General features: G+C 39.0%; 2 protein-coding genes across 2 annotated transcripts; one reads left to right on the top strand and one right to left on the bottom strand.

Annotated features, from left to right (window-relative positions):
• Positions 1-1,893: 1,893 nt before the first annotated feature.
• GNGT1 (G protein subunit gamma transducin 1) lies at positions 1,894-5,346 on the bottom strand (the record flags this gene model as incomplete). The annotated part of the gene is made up of 2 exons (XM_080818671.1): positions 5,245-5,346; positions 1,894-2,022 (listed from the first exon to the last, which is right to left on the bottom strand). Exons 1-2 carry the CDS (start codon positions 5,338-5,340, stop codon positions 1,894-1,896), a joined length of 225 nt encoding a protein of 74 aa, XP_080674797.1. The 5' UTR covers positions 5,341-5,346.
• An 11,646-nt stretch (positions 5,347-16,992) lies between these two features.
• On the top strand, positions 16,993-21,594 carry TFPI2 (tissue factor pathway inhibitor 2; the record flags this gene model as incomplete). Its single annotated transcript, XM_080818717.1, has 5 exons — positions 16,993-17,272; positions 17,559-17,762; positions 18,716-18,895; positions 20,430-20,600; positions 20,962-21,594. 5 exons carry the CDS (start codon positions 16,993-16,995, stop codon positions 21,021-21,023), a joined length of 897 nt encoding a protein of 298 aa, XP_080674843.1. The 3' UTR covers positions 21,024-21,594.
• Positions 21,595-22,012: the final 418 nt, after the last annotated feature.

Raw genomic sequence — 22,012 nt, 5'->3', positions numbered from 1 at the left:
GGGTGCTATGGGAGACAAGAGAGCGGAACAGGGAGATGGGAAGGGCTGAGGGGGTGGCTGGAGAGAAGTTTTGCAGTTTTAAAAGGAAAATAGTGTCTCCTGAGGAAAAAGATAAACTCCAATAGTTTATCCTGGAATCTCTTAATACTCAAAGCATATATGATATGTGGTAGAGTGTGGTGTTAACCATTCAGCTAGAGATCCAGAGTCTGGACCTGAGAAACTTGCTAACTTACTTCTCAGAGCCTGGATTTCCTCCATTTCAAAATGAAGGGGTTGGACTAGCGTGCAACCTTAATCCTTGTTGAGCATTTACTACGGCCAGAGTGGAAAGGACAGTGCTAGGAGCTAAACTTGGGACCACCTTGAGATTCCCTTCCAGACCAAATTATAGATTAATTCTTGTTTTTAAAAAGGATGACAATCAATTAGCATTCCCTTGTATTCTGATCACTGACGTATCCAAAAATAGCACTGTAAATGTGAGATAGCAACAAGGAAACACAACGAAAACAGTTTCCAAGTTGCAGTAATCAGCACTCATCATTTGTTACAGATGAGAGGCAAATTATCTCTCAGTCTTTAGCACAAAGGTAGTGAAATTTGGCTTATGTCAACTTGGTGAGATGCCAGGAGGAAACTGATTAGCAAGATGATGCAGAAGACAGCTATTTTTCTATCATTTTGTTCTTAAGACTGTTATAGGAAAAAACGCTGTACTGGTGAGAGTCTTCTTAGGGATGGGATGGAATGGAATGCATGGCTCTCAAAGGGTTCTGGATATTTGTCTAGTTTCTTTCTCAGCAAAACGACTAGTTAATACTTACTGGATGTTGCTACTATGTGCCAGGCAGTATGCTGAGTGCCCTAATCCCCCGAAGGTAATATATAACTCCCCATGAAAAAGGGGATAGGACCATATTATTCCTATCCTACAGAAGAAGAAACTGAGATTTAGAAAGAGTAAGTAATTTATCCAAAGTCAGGCAGTAAAATGCCAGAGCCAGAACTCTCTGGCTTCTTATGACCTTTACTCTGGTGCTGGTTAAATCTGCTGTCTCCATGACCACAGACTGCCTCTTAATCCATTTGGTATTGTGGTAAAAAGCTACATCAAGTTAAAAATGGTAAGAATGTAGGAAGAGGTTATGTTAAAACCATCACTGCTGACTGGGGGTTGAGAGAGCAAGAGAAACAGAAAACGAAACATCCACAGTGAAAATCTTCAGAGCACACATTCTGTCAATAGATCTTCCATGAATCAAAAGAATAGAGTTCCTAATTCTACAAAGGAAGAGAAAGTTTGGAAAAAATATAAGGCTAACCATAAAATTTCCTCCTGCTAGAATATTAGTAGTGTTGAAAGAGAAGTTAAGAAACAGAAAACTATATGTTGGCAACCAGAATAATATAGACTCATTCATGAAACATAGTATTTGTTTGTTTGTTTGGGTTTTTTGTTTTTGTTTGTTTGTTTTTGAGAGAGTGAGAGAGAGTGTGAATGGGAAGAGGGAGAAGGAGAGAGAGAATTCCAAGGAGGTTTCATGCCCACAATGGGGCCCAACGTGGGGCTCAAGCTCACGACACTGAGAGCACATCCCTTAGCCAAATCAAAAGTCAGACACTTAACTGACTGAGCCAACCAGCTGTCTCCAGAGTAGTCATTGTTAAAGAAAGGGGTCAATCAATAGTTATTGCCAGTTATGTGCTAAACCCTGTGTTAAATACTTTAAGAAAAACAGATTTATGCATTATCACATCCCAATTTTTATTAAAAGTTTGTACTTATAAATCAAAAGGTTACGTACATGCTTAACGGTATTATTATAGATGACCAAAAATTAGTACTGTCATTAAAGCTCAAGTTATTCCATGGAATTTTTTTTTTTTTTCTTATGAAATCACACAGCCTCCTTTGAGTTCCTTGAAGGGATTTTTGTCCTCTGGGATACCCTTTACTAGTGGATCTTCCCCAGATCTTTCTTCAACATAATCCCTTACTTCTTCACAGCATTTGGAGACCTTAAAGGGAAGGAGAAAGAAATGACACATTTGGTTTAATACAGAATGCTGCAGAATCCAAGAATGTATTATAATTTCTGTGTTCTTTTTGATGTGTTCTGCTTTCCACCAGTGCATATGTATTTTCTAGGAGAGAAGAAAAAAATAGCTGCTCTTTTTCCTGTCCTCCTGGATATCTTCAGGTAAAGGAGAACCATTTGGCCATAACTCAGCTAAGGGTTCTCAGGAGAAACTGCCTCCAGCTTCTCTAAAGGAGATCAGAACAGGGATCAGAAAACAGCTGGCTACAGAGGTCACCAGGGTCACCAGAGTAAACATTGATTAAATCTGTTTCCTCATTCCAGAAATGTGACCTGTAAAGGTGGAAGGGAATGAATAATTTTTAAACTCTAGGCTTATCGCCACTCCTGAATTCTCAGAAGTATACACATATAATTTTATTTTAAATTCATTTACAGGGACGCCTGGGTGACTCAGTGGGTTAAGCCACTGCCTTCGGCTCAGGTCATGATCCTGAGGTCCTGGAATTGAGTCCCGCATTCAGCTCCCTGCTCGGTGGAGAGCCTGCCTCCCTCTCTGCCTCTGCCTGCCTCTCTGCCTGCTTGTGTGCTTTCTCTCTCTCTTTCTGACAAATAGATAAATAAATTTTAAAAAAATCTTTAAAAAAAGAAAGAAAAAAAAGAATTTAAACTCATTTACAATGATTGATCATGAGCTCCAAAGAGTCAAGGACCTTTGGCTGACTTGTTCACATGTATCACTGGCATCCAGAACAGAGACTGTGTTTAGGTGGTGCTCAGTAAACACGTATTTGTAGAACTAAATCATTATTTTTGTTTAAGAGCTTGCTCTTCACTCATCTACCATTATAGTAATGGCTTCATGAAAAATCAGGCTTTAGTAACTTAATGGACTCAGCCAGAGCTTAAATGGTCCATGTGCCACTTAACACACCTTTTAGAAAGAGTCAATGTTCTATAACACATAGAAATATAAATGTGTGCATCTGCGTATACACATATACACATGCATATCCACACAAGCTCAAAATATTTCTTTTAATGTTCAACTTATTTCCTTTTCACTTATTCTACTGTTCATGACATTAACATGAAACTACTTCGCTTCTGGCAGTCCATTAGGTGGCCATTCCATAACTTCTCTAATTCACTGTTTTTTTAAATAAAATATTTATATCATTTTTGTATGCAAATTTCCAGCAACATTAGACATAAGACTTAAGATTACTTTATAACTCTGCAAGTTCATTATCTACATATTAGGAAACATCACTTCTAACTGAGGCAAGGCCTTGGTCAGATGTCTACTTCATATGAGGATACTCGTAGTTTATACACAATTCTGAAATATGCAGTAATTTAGATTCACATTTTTTTCCTTTCAAAATTCAAAATTAAGATTTAGGAAGTTTGATTTCCAAAAGCAAGGAGATTTTGAGTAGCAGGCAAAAGGAACCCCCAAACCTGCTAGATGGTGATGTATATGATGTTCACCCAAAATAAAAAATCCCAGATGAGCTGGCTACAAATGAATAATAAACATGAATATGATCCAACTGCCTTTCAAACAACAATCCTAAGGAAATAAATAATGAAACAGCATTTGGATGTTTCAAGTCAAGAAGAAAAAATGACTTTCCTTTATTTCCCCCAAAATATAAAGATTTTAACTGTTCTGTTGTATGTTCTAAGCTTTTTGTGCTGTGTATATATTTAATTTTATTTTTACAGCAAAATATGTTTTGCCTGTATGGAAAGGGCAAAAGAGAAGTTTGAGACAATTATAAATGTCAAAGAAGCCAAAATTCCAATTTTTATTGGGAATAAGGGTCTTGAGCAAAGTATGAAGATAATACAAACTCCTTTTCTGCTTTGGCTTGATAAAATGTGTTTTGGAAAAAATATAAAATATACTCTTATCGCTCGTAGAGGAGTTTTATTCTACTTACTTTCCTAAAATGAAGAAATCTAAAATACATATCTACATTTTCCAAGCTTCAGTCACTGTTTGTTTGGAGGAAGCTTTTATTCCTTTGCTGCTCCTCTCCTTTTAATGGCACAGAACTCTTGGTAACCATTTCCAAGATCTGTCAGATGTTTTTAGGAGGAACGAGTAAATTCTTGAGCTTGAACTCATTTTTATTTGCAAAGAAGGAATAGCGTGTACTCATTCATTACTAGCCATGACAGTGCTGGAGGAAATGAGGTCTTGGCTAAAAGTATTTAAACATCAAAGTATTACATTAAATAAAAAGAAACTTATCAATTTAGAAAAGGAAAAATAAAATGCCTATGTATGCATTGCTTCATTTCACTGCTTAACTAAAAATATGGTCTCTGTCTCATAGTCTTTGTTTCCTTTTTCTTTCCCTCTCTTTCTTTCTTTTTTAAAACAATTCTATGAAAATGGAAAAACATTTTTAGTTTAGTGGTCATACAAAAACAGTCTAAGGATTTGGCCCATGGAAAATAGTTTGCCAAACCTTCCATTTAAAGTCTGAATCAAGAGATAATTATGATTATTAATTTTCTTATTCTTTAAATGCATTTTTACCTGAACAATTCATTTTTAGCTACATTGAGACTCTCCAGTGAATGGTGTGGGGGAGGACAAATCATTTTCCCTCTACTCTTTTAGGTTCTTAACTGAGACACCCCTGTTAATGAAAAAGGCAGATTAACAGGAGAAAAACACACAGAAATTTAATAGCATGTATATCTCCTTTGTACATGGAAGAGATCCAGGAAAATCAAAATGGCCCAGGACACCCTCTTAAATACCATCTCCAGCTGAAGACAAAAGATGTTGGGGGCTGGGGGCAAAAAGGCCAGTTATGGGAGGTTTTCAGGGAAAGCAGTCATCAAAAGCCCACTTAATTCAAGTGCATTTAAGTCCTTGCCTTCTCTCCTAATAAGAGTTTTAGAGTCATCCTTCTCTTCTTGGTACAGAGAGGGAGACTTTATAAATGGAGACTTCTCTTATAACTGTAAATGTCTCTTACAAAAGGACAACTTTTACTTGGTTTTCAGATATTCTCCTATCTGCTGTTTCTTAAAAATAACCAGTCTAAAACAATACTTATGTTAAGGAGGTATATTTTGTTTAGGGTGGCAAATTCTGCTTCCCTGTGACAGGTCCTGACCTGGCAGTCCTACCATATCTATAGTTTAAAATAAAATTCAAAAGGGAGCAACAGTTTACCAGCATTCTTTCCAGGGTCACTTCCTTCTTGAGCTGGTCAACTTCCATCTTCAATTTGTCCTTTTCTGTCAAGTCTTCAATATTGATCACTGGCATCTTTTGCCTGCTGAAAAAAGAGACAGTTCATACATACACCCAAATTTCTGGACATGGTTCAGGTCAATATTAGCCAGCCCTTCCCTCTGCTCTTAACTTACTAAGGGAACTGTTTCTTTGTTTCAGCTTTCTATGATAACTGATTTCTTATGAACGCTCTCTGAACAATTCCAGCACTGCACACTAGCCTTGCAATTTTAAAGCTTCTTTATAATCTTCACTAATATGATTAAACCAAGCATTTGACTCTAACCACCTGCTAGTAAGTTTGTGGGGATGTGGGAGAGGTCAGTTTAGTCAGCATATAGTCTTAAACATCCAAAGCTTCTCCTTTTCTCTGTTTTGTTTTGTTGTTGTTGTTTTGTATAGTGTAAATATTTGGGTTTCCAACACTCAATCTCCAACACCAAAGCCCTCCATCATATGATATACACCATTTAAATGAGCTTGAGGTCATTCTGAGGACTGGATTAATCCCCTGAAACGTTAGAGTAATCTGGTATTAACAGAGAACTATACACAAACTATTACTATAAGTTCTTTACAAATAACAGGTTGAAATATGAAACAATAGAGTGGAGATAGAGCAAACAACCTCATTAATCAGAAATAAATGAGCATGTTACTTAGAATGTGTCTCTAAACAATACCAGGAAGTTCTGTGTATCCGTCACAATGCATTGGAAAGCAATCATGACCAAATGTATCAGGTTAAAGGTGACATAGTGGGCATACTGTGGACATCATAAAAGAAGGATCTTCTGCACTCTCAGCAATCTCTTCTCCTTGATTAGATCAATGGGCAATGGGGGAAAATGGTGCAGTAGCTGGTGGTACCCATATGCAATCATCTGCAAAGTATTTCATTGTAGCCAAGTGGCATCACACTTAAAACCTCTCCTTTTTTGGTATTCTCTTTTTCTCCTTTGTCTCCTGGTCCAGTTTTTATAATGATATATTTTTATGAGAGTAGACATATTTAGGTCACATGTTATTTCAGCGAACAAAACATTGCATATTTATATACAAATACTCTGCTAATAATTTGTCAGCAATTAACTTATTTCCTTATAGTGATATAGTGTTATCATTTCCAAAACCTTTGAGGAAATATTATTTCCCTTCTCAATCTTATAATGGACTCTTCTTCTTTGGGAAACAGACATTTTCACATATTTTTAGGGGCAAATGCCTAAATATGCCAGCACAGATATAGAAAAGAACACTCTATGAGGACCCAAAGTCAATGTTTCCCTTACCTTTTTATTTTTGCTTCTCTGTTCTTAATTTAGCAAACAATATGACATGAAGAGATTGTTCCTTCAACCTGTGTAATTGTGTAATTGTTGTTTGGTATTCGAGAGAGGTATTCATTCTCCCCTTTCTTCTTACTGCGTTCAGACTATCTGTAACCATTCACAAGCAAATCTACGTCTGCTGATCATTTTTAGTGGTTGAGATTATCCTTTGCACATTTTTTCTCCATCTTGAAAAACTAATTCCACTGGCAATGACTCTCACACTTCAGTGTGTATAAGAATCACTTTAGGAACTTGTTAAAATATGAGCCCAATTGAAGAGGTTTTGATTTGGAATAGGGCTTAGAATTTAATTTTCTTTGTTTTAGAGAATCCCTACCATGTTATCGACAATGAAATGATCACTCTTTGGCTCTTGCTAGGGGTGTGGCCCTGATCAAGTTACTTAAATTCTCTGTGTCTCAGTTCACTAGGAAATTGGAGCAATATGATTATGTAGGTTGCAGATTTCTTGGGAGGAATCAAGATTGCATAATGGTATGTGGCACGGAATACGTGCTCAGTACACGTTAGCTGGGTTACCCACTTATTCTGCACCTCTAGACTTTCAAACTCTGATATCTTACATGGCACTCACTGATAGGTGGCTTTATAAGTGCTCTTAAGGGATATCATGTGGACCTGATTTGGGTCCCTTAATATCATGGGTAGCAGATGCTGTTGGTGCCCTTCCTAGATCTCCCTTTCCAGAGTGGGGTGTTCATTTTCCCAGAGGTGCACATGTTGACTGCCAAGGGCAAGCCTTCTGCATAGGTTTATTCTTGGCTGATGAGAACCACTTCGACTGGTGATGTCTGGGAGATTATGGTTTATGTCTGGGAGATTATGGGAGATTATGGTCTGGGAGATACTGGTGATGTCTGGGAGATTATTGGCCCCTGTGAGTGACCTGTAGTGTAGAGCTGGCTGAAGCGAGGTTCTAACAGTTCAGACCAGGCACCTCTGGGCTGAAAAATCCTGTAATTGAGAACCTCCCAGAGCTCCCCACGGAGTTAGGATATGCTGGACATCTGAGACTATACCTTTGCTTAACTTCTGCTTCATCTTGCTTTCTACCTTCCTTCAGAGATTTCTTGGGAGAGCTCATCCTTGGTAAATCACTTGGACAAGGATCCCTCTCTTAGGCACTGATTCTGACAAATCTAAGACACAATAGGTTATAAGGACTTTTATAAGAACATCTAAGTCTTTCACAACTTTTCTGTCCTTACTCCTGCCCATTGTTCAATATATAAAAGAGAATCATGGAGTGTAGATAAAGTCACTAGCAAACTATGTCATAAATATTCACCTAGCCATAGAAAAAAGTGCAAAGTATCTAACATCAATTTACTAACAAATGATCTCCGAACTCTAAAATTCAATAATACTTTAAGTAAAACACATTTCATTTGGTGGAGGCGAATCTTAGAAGATGAGGGAATGCTTGCCAAACTTGATGCCATGGGACTTACATGAGAAAATTCAAAGAGTGAGGATTAAAACTCTAACTTCCTTCAAAGACAGCCAGACAAAGAATGGGCAGTGTATATTGTCTGCATGGAGTCCCAAGGCTCAGAGTTGCACTGAAGGGTTTAAATGAATTCAGATATGGCATCATCCAATCATCCTTAAACCCATTTTACAGATGAAGTAAAGGTGGTCCAGACAGTTGAAGTGACCCAAATCATAAAAGGGGTGGTAACAGAGCTGGGCTATAACACAGATGTTTGGTTTTTGGTCTGGGGTGTTTTCAAATCGAGCACACTTCTGTTACCCTTTCCAAATAAGTGTAAAAGCATAGATTTGTTGTGTCACACTTTAGAATTACACAGGAAGAAAGCACAGAATTGAAAACAAGGGGCACTAAGCCTCCCTGTCCTGACCCCCCCCCCCCCAATCTCTGAGCAGCTCAAAGCTTCCAACTGAGCCACCTCTACATGGGAAGTTCTAAGACGGGCTAGATCATATTACTGGCACTATTACCAAGCATCCTTACCCCCCTTCCACCAGAATATAAGAGAGGACTGAAGACTCAGTCCAACAAGCGAAGGCAGCAATTATAGCTAATTCATGGGTGGGGGGCGTTACCTACCCCTTTAAGTAGAAGATATTTGCCCTTTTACTTCTTCCATCTTGCCTACTATCAGGAGAGGTAAGGTCCAACAAAGTAAAGAGATGAGAAGGGGGAAAAAGTACCTCAGAGCTGTACCCCATTCATAGAGCAGGGGTTCTCTGTGGGAGGCAATACTGCCCCCTCCAGGGCTTTTTGAAAATATGTCAGGTTGTTTATGGTTTTCAGGGGTTTTGTGGGTCTGAGTATGGGATGTAGAGAAGATCGAACGATTTAGAGTAGCTCAAGTGTCTCACTAATATCGTCCATAGCTTTCTTTTTAATCTATTCAAGAATTAAAGTGGGCTAGTATAAAGTTCAAAAACTACCTGCTTTCTATTTGTTTTTACTATATAGATAAGCATATTTTGAAGTAAGGCAACTCGACAAAGTATTGAACTTACAAAATCTGTATTAATGGAAATTATTAAAATTATTTTTAGAAGTCCCCTGTTTTATACAGAAGATAAATCGCACATTCTTTGAAATAGAAATGTTGCTAACACACTTTAAATATTTTGATTTATAAACATTCCATTTGACACATTTTTTTCAGAAACAAATCCACTATATTATGTATAATAAATTTGCAATCATAGGGCTATAAATTTTCTTATTTTGTACTATTCTTTTCCATCCTGACATTATACTTAGGACTATAGAAATAGCTAACATTTTATTCGTTCATCCAACAAATATTTACTGAGGACTATTATGTGCTAGACTCAATTCCAGATGCTTGAGGGTAGAGCAGAGAAAAATACAGAAAATGTTACCCATGAGGAACATACATTCTAATGAAGGGGAAAGGCAATAAACAAGATAAAATGTAACATATATTTATTGTGATAAGTACTAGGGGAGGTATAATAAGTAATTTGTTTATTCCAAAGACGCTTATAAGATTCTACTTTCCATAAGTCTAGCTCTCAGCACTGGGAAACAATGGTGACTACAACAGGAAAGTTTCCTGCTGTCACAGAGCTTACGTAATAGTCAGAGGACCAGACAAGTAAAACAAAATGAATAAACATAGCGATTTAAACTGATAAATGCTATAGTTTATGATAAGGAGTGACTAGGATGTGAAGCAACATCATCTAGACTGATTAGAAGTAGCCAGTGGGACCAAGATTGTCCAGAAGGAGACAGTAAAGGTCAGGAGACAAGCATTTCATGCAAGGAGGAGGGCTAAGCAGAGGGAACAGCTCATGCAATGGGCAGGAAGTGGGAACAAATTTGTTGTACAAGGAGAACAGAAAAAAACAGTGTAACAAGTAGAGTAAGATAGAGGGAGAGTGATGGGTTGAGGTCAGGAACGGAGACAGCAGCCAAGTCACATAGAGTAACTCAGAGGAGTGGTAAGGAGTACAGTGAGGAGCTAATGAAGTGTTCAGAAAAAAGTGAGGAGTGTGGGGTTGAAGGGTAACTACAGCGGAAACTGGGATTTTATGGAAGAACGTAACCTAAGAGTCCCTTAAGAACAGATAGATTTGAACAATATTGGTGGCCACGGATATAGGGAAATATGGGCAGATTAAAAATGTGATTTGGAGGTAGAATTGACAGAACTATTGATGGGTTGGGTGATGAAGAGATGGGAGATGTCAAGAGTGATTCCACAGTTTTGGACTTGAAAGTCTAAGTAGAAGTGTCACTGACAAAAAGAAGGAAGATTGGGGCATATGGTCAAGACTTCAGTTTAAGACATATAATATTTGAGATGTCTATTAGGTATCCAGATAGAGATATTTAGAAGATGTAAGCATTTGGAATTCAGAGGTGAGGTCAAGACTATACACAAATGTGTGTGTGTGTGTGTGTGTGCACACTTAAAATCACATAAGAAGAAAGTTGGATTAGAAAGGAGTTCTCAAGGTTGAGCTTTGAGTCATTCCACTTTTAATGGGTAGAGGAGAAGGAAGATTGAGAAGGAATAGTCAACTAAGTAGGGGAAACCAGAAGAATGTGGTAAAGTAAAAACTAAAAGAAAAGCATTTCAAGAGTGAGGCAGAATCTGAAATGGTTAAATACTGCTGAGATGGAAAAACATGGTCCCTGGTGACCTCAGCGGCAACAGCTTTGGATGTTGTATGAATTGAGAGGTCCAGTAAGATGTGGCAAAAGTGCTTCCCTTGATGGGAGCACTTCCTGTTCTTCCTCTTCCCAATGTGGAAGTTGAATCAGAGTGCAATGTGGGGGGTGGGGGGTAAGATGAGGAAGTGGAGGCATAGTGAAGATAAGATTTCTGATGAGTTTTACTGGAAAAGGGAGCAATGAAATAAGGCTCTAACAAGAAAGGGGTGGGAAGTCAAATATGAACTTTAAGTTTTGGATGGGAAAAAAAAAATCAGAGATAGAGCACTCCAAATGGAAACTATTGAAAGAACTGATGTTACAGAGGAGTGAGAGGAGTAAAGTCCTCTAGAAGGCAAGAGGTTAAAGGACCCAGGGCAGTAGCTACAGGGTTGGTGTCTGGTTGGACCAGGGCATGTCTTCTACTGTAAGGGAAGGGAAGAGAGTGCCAGACATCCTGCTGACCAATAAGAAGAGCTCACACTTCTCTGGCTCATTCAGTAGACCTAGTCCATGCTAGTGTAGTCAACTCTCTTCCAATACGACCTTTTAGTTTGACTCAGTTTGCTTCCTTGGCCAGTAGCCAAGAAAGACACCCCCCCCCCCAAAGAAATAGTAAGAGTCTTAAGAGATATACTGCCCTTTCAAACTGCAACTATGGCCTCCCCCTGCCCCCAAATGGTAGGTTGTCCCTCCTGTTTGACTTAAGAGATGAAAGCTTTTCTATATAAAACTAGAACAAACGAGCATATGCAGGGTTTGTGACAGACACGTTAGTAAGTAATGTATAACTAACATGAGATTTGGGCTAGGGTATAAAAAAAGGACAATATTTTTGTAAGAAAGAGTGTCATTATACTTGAAAGGTCAAGCTCCATCACTTTCTGCTAAATATAACCCTGAAAATAAGGATTTAGTGATTAACTCTCTCAATCCTCTAATCTGATTATTAACTTTGGCAGATGTTTCTCTTAGAGCATTATAGCAATGTATTTAAATTGCAGTGATCTGTTTGTTCTCAATTACAAACTTCATGTTTGAGTGAAAAGGAATTCTGTAATCTAGCTGTCCAGGTACTGAACTGAGGTCATGAGCATGTGTTATATATAATAAACCTGACTTCGGGCCCCACTAATATGTAAGAGAAATACGTTTGTACAGGCAATGAGACCAGTGGATCAGGATTCCAATGGCCTGAACTAACTGTATAGACATGGCCCCATCATATATTCACCTTAAGTTTCAGTGCTCATTTGCAGAGTGGGAAGCATAAAATATCACCCTCAGTGGTGATTGTGGGAGATATAAACTCTCAATAAACATCATATTCATTATTATAGTGCTTGCTATTCCCACATGATATGCAGGAGTTAGGGGCAATTTTCTATGTCTTTCCCCACTTCTTGACATGCCACTCTCTGGTGGATTAGTAGCCCAGGCTAGAATTCTGGGCAGGTGGTGGTTAGGCCATACTGTGCTAGGAAAGTCTTGGATAAAATAGTCCAAACTTTGTCCCAACATTTTGGGTGCCCTACATAGTTAAGTATGCAGCAGTGTTAGTAAAAGAAAAGATGGTTTGCCTCTTAAGTGGGCATGATAGCTGAATGAACATAAATCTAGGTAGAAGAGAAAGGGGGTTTCTGAGATTCTGCTTTTCTACAGAAGGCAATGCTTTGCTAGAATCATAACACCTTAAAAAAAAAAAAAACGAAACTGACCAAAGCAAGCAGCTGTTGAAGGAATGAGTCTCTGTGTCCCACAGGCATAAAAGTTACAATGTTAGATATGTTTGTGTAGATTGGCTTTTGTTTTGAACTGAGCTCTTACCAAAATTTTATTTCCTCCTCTATGATTCCATAAAACCTAGTACATATCTTTAATATTGTACTGAAAAGGCTATATTGCAGTTGGGTTGTGATGTTCATCTGTCTACTCTTCTACTCTATTATGCTAGGAGATCCCTATATGTATTTGTCTTTGAATTCCAAAACGCCTAGCACAAGGTTTGGCACGTATTAAATAGTAATTCTGCTTATTTTTAAAAAATATGGATGAAGAAATGATCAATGTAAGAGACACATTAAATACTCCATTATCTCGTTCCCCCTAAGGAGAACAAGAATAATAAAATTGGGCACAGGGAATGTCTCATCCTCTTACACGGTTCCACCTTAATATACACTGCTCACAGATGCACTCTGTATCCGACAGAGGGCGCACTAGAGTAAACATTTCCTACGTGACCCAACTCGCTAGAAAAACACCTTGTGGGTGAAGGAGTTGACTAAACTTGAACAAAATCCTCGTGATTCCTAATCTCTCAGAAGAGATGAACTGCCTTTCTTATCAAACGTGTAAAATTCTTGCTCGTGTCAGATGCCAGATGGACTCACTTCAGATTTTATTTTGACAGGACTTCAGCTAACAGGCAGCAAGAATTTTGCTTCTTGAGAAGTTAATCAATGTAACTCCTTAAGTGACTATGATATATAATATAGATCCCCAAATCATGGGCTCAGTTAATTCACCTCATTCATTTATGAGCTAGACATGCCACTTCTCTCTGAGGTGTCTGACAGAGAGGAAGACCATCTGCCTTAATCCTCTTGTTAAATTCATAATCACCGTCCAAGCCTGTGTGGCTCTCAGAAGATAGAACGTCTTGCTCGAGACTTGGGACTTCTAGGAACTAATGTGTTCCAAATCAACTTAGTCTCCATTTTGGGGGAGGGCATGTGGGAGATGGTGAGAAAGATCTAGAAGCAAGGATCTGACGCACGCACAGGTGTTGCTGAAGCTTCCGTGTATTTTCATTCTGATATTTAACGTTCCACTCTTAGGTCTCCGTACAGTAAAAAGAGTCCAGGTACGGGAATGTAAGGAAGAATACAGGGCTGAATATCAAGAACCTGGGTCCTAGTCTTCAGCTCTGTCAACAACTAAAGTAAGGAAACATGGCCAGGTCTCAATATAGAATTCTGTAAAATGAAAATAGTGGAATGGAGGATATTTATAGTTCCTTCAACATTCAGATTATAAGAACTCCATGCCTTATTTCACAGAACTCCAAACTATTTTGAAGCTCTATTTTTAGCCACAGCCACTAAAACTAATACTTGGTGTAACAATGACAAATCAATCTGGGTGACTGTTCTTTGTGGTTCCCTCCAGCCTTCCACTTCCTGTTGACTTTGGATAAAGGACTTCTTTTCCTTTGCTATGTGGTAAACTTTTGGCCTAGATACTGGTTTAAGGATACAGAAGCACTATGACATCCTTATGGAGGCTGGTTGCTGTGGTCACATGGCTCCTTCCACATGGTGCTAAAGATGAATTCAGTAATTTAAAATAATCCTGGAAAATTTAGATTCCCCTTACATTGGAAGATACGTTTTTCATGGATATAAAGATACTCAAGTGGTTTGCAATTAAGAGGCATAATTTCCTTCCTGATAACTTGGCCTGATCATCTCAAACTTCTAACCGGCCCCATTTGTTGAATTCTTCTTCCCTGTCTCTGCTCAGTGGTCACAGGGGTGTGAAAGATGCACCTGATTAAGCAAAGAATAAGGAAGGTAATTAACATTTCTTGAGTGCCTCTGAACATGAATTTTGCCCTGTGTCCACAGACTCTACACCTGGCGGGGGTGGGGGGGGTGGTGAAGGGCCTGATTTTGGCCCTTTCCCCATTCTCCTTCCCTTCCATGGGAATGCAGCATCCTGTGCCCTTACTAGGACTAAGGCCTCTGCTCTGACTCAAAGAACCCTAAGCTCATTTCCCCAGAAGAAACCATCCCAAAGTTATATATGATTGTGTGACACCTTCCTAGGCAGAGAGGGCACCGCTGAGCTCAGCCAAAGAGGAGAGCTGATGAGAGCAATGTCACAGGCTTTCGTCCTACGAGGCCAATTCATGTTGCTGTTTCCTGGCTGTAGCTGACACTCCATCTTAATGTTTTGGGCCAAGGCTCTCAATTGGACTCAAAACATGGACAATCTGGCTGGATCCTGTGCCTGTGTGTAAGGCACTGAAGCCTATCTTTTTGAGTGCTGAGGCCCTTGTCCTTTAATCCTCCCAACATGCATGTAAAAGTACAGTCATTATCCATTTTACAGATAAGGAAACCAAGGCTTAGAGAGTTTATGTGACTGTCCAAAGGAACAAGGGATAAAATTCATTTTCCCATTGCATCCTGCAATTTCCCCAAATCACCTGCTCTAATATAAGAGATTCCTCTTTTTATATGAAGCTAAAAGATGATCAAAAAGTACCAGCACATGAGAACAAAGAACAGAAATGACAATAGTCAACGCTGAATGGCAAGTTTGAATCAGTCCTTGAATTTATTGTAGTCCATATGGGAGATTTACTTAATCATATTCAGAAGAATGAAAATTTGAAGTTGAATTAACTTCTTCTGAAAGTGATACTGGCTGTTTGGTAAAACTTCCCTTCTCTCTTAATGTTTGGGAAGGGCTCATCTGATTATCCTATGAATGTGTCTTTCCAAAATAGCTGGCTGTTGCAGTGGCTGGCATGCTAAAGCCAGTACATGCTGGCTCCGGTGAACTGATTGTACCTATTTCCAGTTCTGGTTGTTTGAAATTGGCCATAATGGGAGTACTGACAAACCATGGAAATCAGTAGACTATACAAATCAGCAAACCCTTCTAAGTTCCCCTCCTGAGAGCTGGTTGTTAAACATTTGTCCTCACATCTTGGACTGTTAATCATAGATATCTGGTAATCTGACAGCATCAGTTAACACTGAATATTTCCAGGGCAGGCTAGTTTTCTTAGGAATAGGATTCTATGGCATGGCACCAGAATAACTGAAAACTGGCACAAGGGATTTAGTGTGCAAAATGTCCCGGACTATTAACTCTCTGTGAGCACAGGGTTTCTCAGAAACTTTGAAGGGAACTCCTGTAAACTCCTTCCAGATCCTCAGGAGAAGCCAGGAATAATTGTTCTCTGGAGAATATTAAATACAACAAGAGGAAAAGGGGGAGGAAGACACATTCATCAAGAGAATCCATTAAAATGTTCACCAAAAGTATCTTCAGTATTTCATGTGAAATCCAAGCATAAATAATTTGTTTTGTATAAAGAAAAAAATCAGACTCAGGCTAATATGTCAGAGGAGCAATGAATGTTCATGCACTGACGATTAGGAATGGGCAGGAAGAGATCGATCTGGGATCCCCTACAGCCACCTTCCTATGGAGTTTCACGTTCCAGCTCAAAAAACACAGCCACAATACTAACACAGGGCTGATGAGGGGTGGGGAGGATATAAAATGATACAATCATTTTGAAAAAGTGGCAGTTTTTAACATTTATAAATATTTTACCCACAAGCAATTAAAGCTTAAACAAGTATGTTCGCACTAAGCAGCTTTATTCGTAACAGTCTCCAACTAGAAACAACACAATGACCAGTAACAGGACATTTGTAGTATATTCATACATTGGGCTCAGCATTTAAAAGAAATGAACTATTCAATAACATGGTGTGTCTTGAAAACAGTAGTGGAGCAAAAGAAGTACAAACAATACACACTTTATGATTCCATTTGCATGAGATTCAAGAACAGGCAAGACTCTGGTGGTAAGTGGTTGCCCCTGTCTGGGATCAGAAGGATTGACTGGGAGAGGGTATGAGAGAATGTTCTGGGGTGCTGCAAGAGTTCTAATTCCTGACTGGAATAGTGCTGTACACTTAAGATCTATCATGAGCCTTTTATTAAATGTAAATTAAATCTTGACTGAAAGAAGTATGCATGCATAAATGTAAATAAATACACATACTTAACTTTCCAATCTTTCTAATCTAACCTAATAATTCGTTGCAACGAATTAGGCTCCCCTCAGCTGAATTTCACACTTGCTCTCTGCCTTCAAATACTTGGAGTCGTGCTTTCATCATGGAGATTCAGGCTTCCCTGTGATGCTGCAAGTTGGAACCTTGTGCAATCACCCCCAGGTCATTTCCCTCTAGCTTGCCGACTTCCCATCACTCACATAATGCGGCATCTAGTCACTCCGGCAAAGCTAGGAGAAAGTTTGGGAGGCAGGTTCAACCTGGTGGGGAATCCCCCCCGCCCTTCCCCCGCCCCCGCACTTTCCTACACAGGGCTGTGACAGGTCACAGCCTGTGGGGCATGAATCAGCCTCCCGGGCTCCGCACAGGCACGCTCCGCCCCCGTCCGGGGTCGGGAGGACAATCACCCTACATAAAGCAGGCACCCACGGCATCGGCACCCAGGCTGCCTGGAGGCTGGACCTCGTGCACCCTCTTGCCGCCGGCACATTCAAGAAACGCCTCGCCCCGAGGGCCACTCAAACGGGACAGCATGGACTTTATGGCCGGCATAGGGGTTACGCTTCTGTGGTTGTTCCTAATGGCGAGCGGGCGAGGCTCCAGTGTTCAGAACTCTGAAGGTACTGCCGGGTCCGGGGACCCCTCCTCTTTGCGCCGGGCTTCCGCCCTGGGGTAAGCAGGGAGGGTGCTGCAACTGTGGGGTTCCGACTGCACCCGCTCTCTCTGCCCCGCTCTCCCCAGACCCCTGTCGCACAGGGCGTCTGGGAGCCGCGGGAAGGGATACTCCTGCAGAAGTTTGTACTTCCTCTCTCTGCGACTCCCCCTGTGTTGGGAAGCAGAGGGACAGAAGTCCTCGGGAAGCCTCTACCTTCCCGGAGACGTGGCAGACCTCCTTCCCTCTCTCAGGCTCTCCTGCTCCCCCAGAAGGAAACAACGCAGCGAACTGCCTCCAGCCCCCCTACGTGGGGCCCTGCCGGGCCCTGATTCGCCGTTACTTCTACGACAGGTTCACACAGAGCTGCCGCCAGTTCTTCTACGGGGGCTGCGCGGGCAATGACAACAATTTCGAAACTTTGGAGGACTGCAATGAAGCTTGCTGGAGGATAGACAGTAAGTGGCCGTGCTCAAACTCAGATCTCCTGGCTGCTAGTAACTTAATTTCCCAGATCCCATTTTCTACAGTAAGTTTTAGCCTTTATTTTCTCAAACATTAAGTAAGGCTCGCTTATTATTTCCAGAAAGTAATCCCAAGTTTACACTGGCTAACAAATTTCTCTCCTAAGTGGCATTTATCATAATTCAGTGTCTGTGCAGACTCAGAGCAAGAGTTCACCGTAGGGCATAATAATGCAGGGGTGTGATGTATTGGGTACCGCGTAAGTACTTTTCTTTATCCTTAGTTCTAAACCCATGGTTTTTTATGCCTCCTGGAGAGCCCCATTTCCTCCTGTTGATTATCCATCAATCTGACATACCTTTCAGCAGATTTTATTGTTAAGGTGTGATTTAGCTAACTGTAACTTTTCCTTTTGTCCCCTGACACCCAAACTTGTTTTGGGTTAGTACAGGGATATAGTAGAGATTCATGATCACGGTTTCTATTTCATTTTAATCATATTTATTATATCTGGTAAGGCTAGTAACAAAACATGGGACTTTGCCATTCAAGGAACTAAGCCAAGGAAAAATGTGTATGTATTCCTATGAATAAGTCTGATTAACTTCATATGTAGAAAAATCAGAACACCCTGAGAGAACAGAGAGAGTTTCCACTGTATTTCGCTGACTCAGGTCTTGAGCTGCTATTTAAAAAAAAAAAAAGAGCTAAATAACTGGATGAACGAAAAGTCTTTTGGGGATTTACTATCCCAGTACTAAATGTGATGCCATTTTCTCCCCAGTTGTTTCTGAAAATACAGTAAAGTTTTCGAAGTAATGCTAAGTAAGTATTACTTACTAATTACTTAAGTAACTTAGTAATTAGTAATACTGAAAGTAAGTAATACTAAGTAATACTAAAGCTAATTTTTGACTAGCATTTTTTTATGCCCTCCTTTTCCTAGAAGTTCCTCATATTTGCAGGTTGGAAGTGAGTAAGGGGCGGTGTGGAGTGCGCACAGGAGAGTACTTCTTCAATCTAAGTTCCATGGCATGTGAAAAATTCGTATCTGGCAGGTGTCACAACAATAAGAACAGGTTCCCGGACAAGGAAACTTGTATGGGCTACTGTGCACCAAAGAAAAGTAAATACTATTTTTATGGGGTTTCTAGTTCATTTCTTTAGATTTTAGGATGGAAGAAAAATAATACTTTGATGTGTAATTACATGCCTTGTGTTCTGATGATTTCATATATAGTAGGGTATCAGTCCTACCCTGTGAGGTAGTAGTATTATATTATGATTTCCCCATTTACATATGAGAGTACAGTAACCAGAAGTTAATGACTTGCCAAGTTCTCAGGGCTAGAAAGTCACAAAGGTGTGCATGATTTAAGTTTTTGCTTCCTGTTCTAGATTGTTTCTTTAGGACTATTTCTCATCTTCTCAATTTACATATAAAAATTACAGTATTCTGGGGGCGCCTGGGTGGCTCAGTCCATTAAGCATCCAACTCTTGATTTAGGGTCAGGTCATGATCTCAGGGTCCTGGGATCAAGCCACAAGCACGGAGATTAAGTTTTCTCTCTCCCTTTCCCTCTGCCCTCTTCACTCCCTCTTGCTCTCTCTCTCAAAATAAATAATACTGTTAGGGCACCTGGATGGCTCAGTTTGGCCCAGGTCTTGATCCCAGAGTCCCGCATTGGGCTCCCAGCTCCACGAGGAGTCTGCTTCTCCCTCTGACCTTCTCCCCTTCATGCTCTCTTTCACTGCCTCTCTCTCAAATAAATAAATGAAATCTTAAAAAAACCCCACAGTATTCTGAATGCCATGAATTCAGGTTTATAAAGAATCACTTGTGTATAGGATGTAGTAGAACATATCCAGACTTCAGATGGTGAATCTTGAAAATTTCTGTCTAAAGTTTTTGGCTAGATTTCTGTATCCTTTAGTAATTGCAAAGTGTAGGACGAAGACCTCTCCATCCTTCTTTTTTCTGCTCCTGTTTCTTACCTACATCCCCACCTCCTTAGTCCCTGAAATAACAGGTTACTTTGGCAATATTTCTGTAGAGAGAGACAATACAGGCATTTTCCCTAGGCATAGCAGAGACACACATACAGAAAAATACATAAACTTAACAAACAAGGAAAACTTGCTTTGGAAGAGATTTGAGGAAGCTCTATAATCGTACTGTACGCAGAATCTCAAGTTAATGAGAAGATGGTTGTTGCTTGTGTTTCCTTAAATATTTTATATAAAGATAAATGTTCCAATGGCTACTTGGGAATTACATAAATGTATTCTTAATTAATGATGGAAGGAGAACTGATGAAAACGTTTAAAATAAACCTACCAACACAAGAAAGTTTACTAAAGCATGTCATATATCAACCCTTGAAACACAACCAATTTCTACTTGACCATATCTGCTTCTTGGGTTTAATTTCTTAACACATTCAAATGATACAAGGACATAACTTCAGAAGAAATTCTCTCCAGTTTATAAAAATTTTAGAATTAACAAACTAGAGCATGCAAGCTTTCTTGAAAATTGAGATACACTTTTTAAATGGTTTGGTATGATATTCTGAATTCAGAATGAAGCTTCAGTAATCATCACGGTTTATTAATTTTGGTATTATTACATTTCTAATTTTGTTTTTCTTTTCATCAAGGTCCTTCATATTGCTACAGTCCAAAAGATGGGGGAAAATGCTCTGCTAATGTAACTCGCTATTATTTTAATCCAAGACACAAAGCCTGTGAGGCCTTCACCTATACTGGCTGTGGAGGGAATGACAATAACTTTGTTAACATGGAGGACTGCACACGTGTTTGTCTAAAAGGTAGTAGATTTTTTCTTACTCAATTTTTAAACTAACTTTATAAATAATTCATAGGCAAAATTATATTTTTATGTATCCATTGTCCTAATAGCATATTGCCATTTCTAGACCATTTCTACATCAATAGCACTTTAGTACCAGTCAGTTTTGTTAAATACTTGTACCGGCTAGCTTCAACAGGTAGTAGCTGTATCTTTGCATTTTAAAGGTAGAAAATTATTAACTTGAGTGGATAGTGAGTAAAACTGACTTTATAATCATTAAAAATAGTTGAGGTGAGTGTGTAAGCATATTGGAAATGTTGATTTAAAGTGAGTCTATGGACTGGAGATATGTGATATTTTTATTTTGTTGACTTTAGCTGTGAAGAAGGAAAAGAATGAGAAGACAACCGACACTGTTTTGCTCGTAGAAGACTACTAACTTGGAAGGAGTAATTTAACCTTTTCCCCTATATGTCTTCTTGTGGATGCTATTGGCTCTGTGGTTATATCTGAAGAATAATACGGTGATACGGGGAAATGAATCATTAATGATTTATATATCAGTTTTTATTGCTACAGGTTACTTTTTCATGTATTTTTACATATAACCAGCTGCTATTCAAATGTGAATCGATTATTTTTAATTTACCATTCACCTATATTTTAATGTAGTTGAATTCTTGCTGTGCGTAAGATATAAAAGCAAATAATGACTCACTCAGTTCTTGGAGTTGTTCTTCCTGATTTCAGCAGTGATAGTAACTGAAAAGAAAAGACGATACAGTCATGTTCTCTTAACATATATGATCATAAAAAGGACCAGCAAATACATTTTATTCTGCATTTAAAAGTTGGATTATATTTTAGGTCCAAGGAAACAAACTTGCAGATTTACCAACAGTTTAGAAAATATTACAAGTGCTATTACATAGACATGACTAACTTTTATATCTACTGTGTCATTTAGAAGATAATAAAATAACTTTTTTGAATAAAAAGTTGGTAAATTTATTAAAATCAGAAATGCTTTCTTCCGGGATAAAATTCTCTCTCTCTCTTCATCTGCCCTTCCACCCATCCATCCCCACTCACATGTATGTATTTGTTTATACATATAGATCTTACATTACTTCCAAAGACATAATAGACATAACACTAAAATTGTTAGAGCTTTTGAACTGAATGTTCAAGGCATTTACTTAAATTATACCAGAGACCATGCATGAATTTGATAATTTAAATTCTACTAATGAATTATTCTTGATAAATATGATCATTCCAGTTAAACAGTTTGTTCTTTCCTCTGTAATAAAAATATTTTTAAAAATTCCTACATTTTCATGGCAAGGTCCATATATTTAAAAGTATGCCCCCCAGTCTAGCAAAATTATAAGTGCATTTGCCTTTTGCTTGAGCAATCCCTCTTTT

The sequence above is a fragment of the Martes martes genome (assembly GCF_963455335.1).
Source record: "Martes martes genome assembly, chromosome: 11".
Lineage (NCBI taxonomy): Eukaryota > Metazoa > Chordata > Mammalia > Carnivora > Mustelidae > Martes > Martes martes.
Note: the sequence above shows the minus strand (reverse complement) of the source record. Positions and strands in the feature narration are given on the sequence as shown.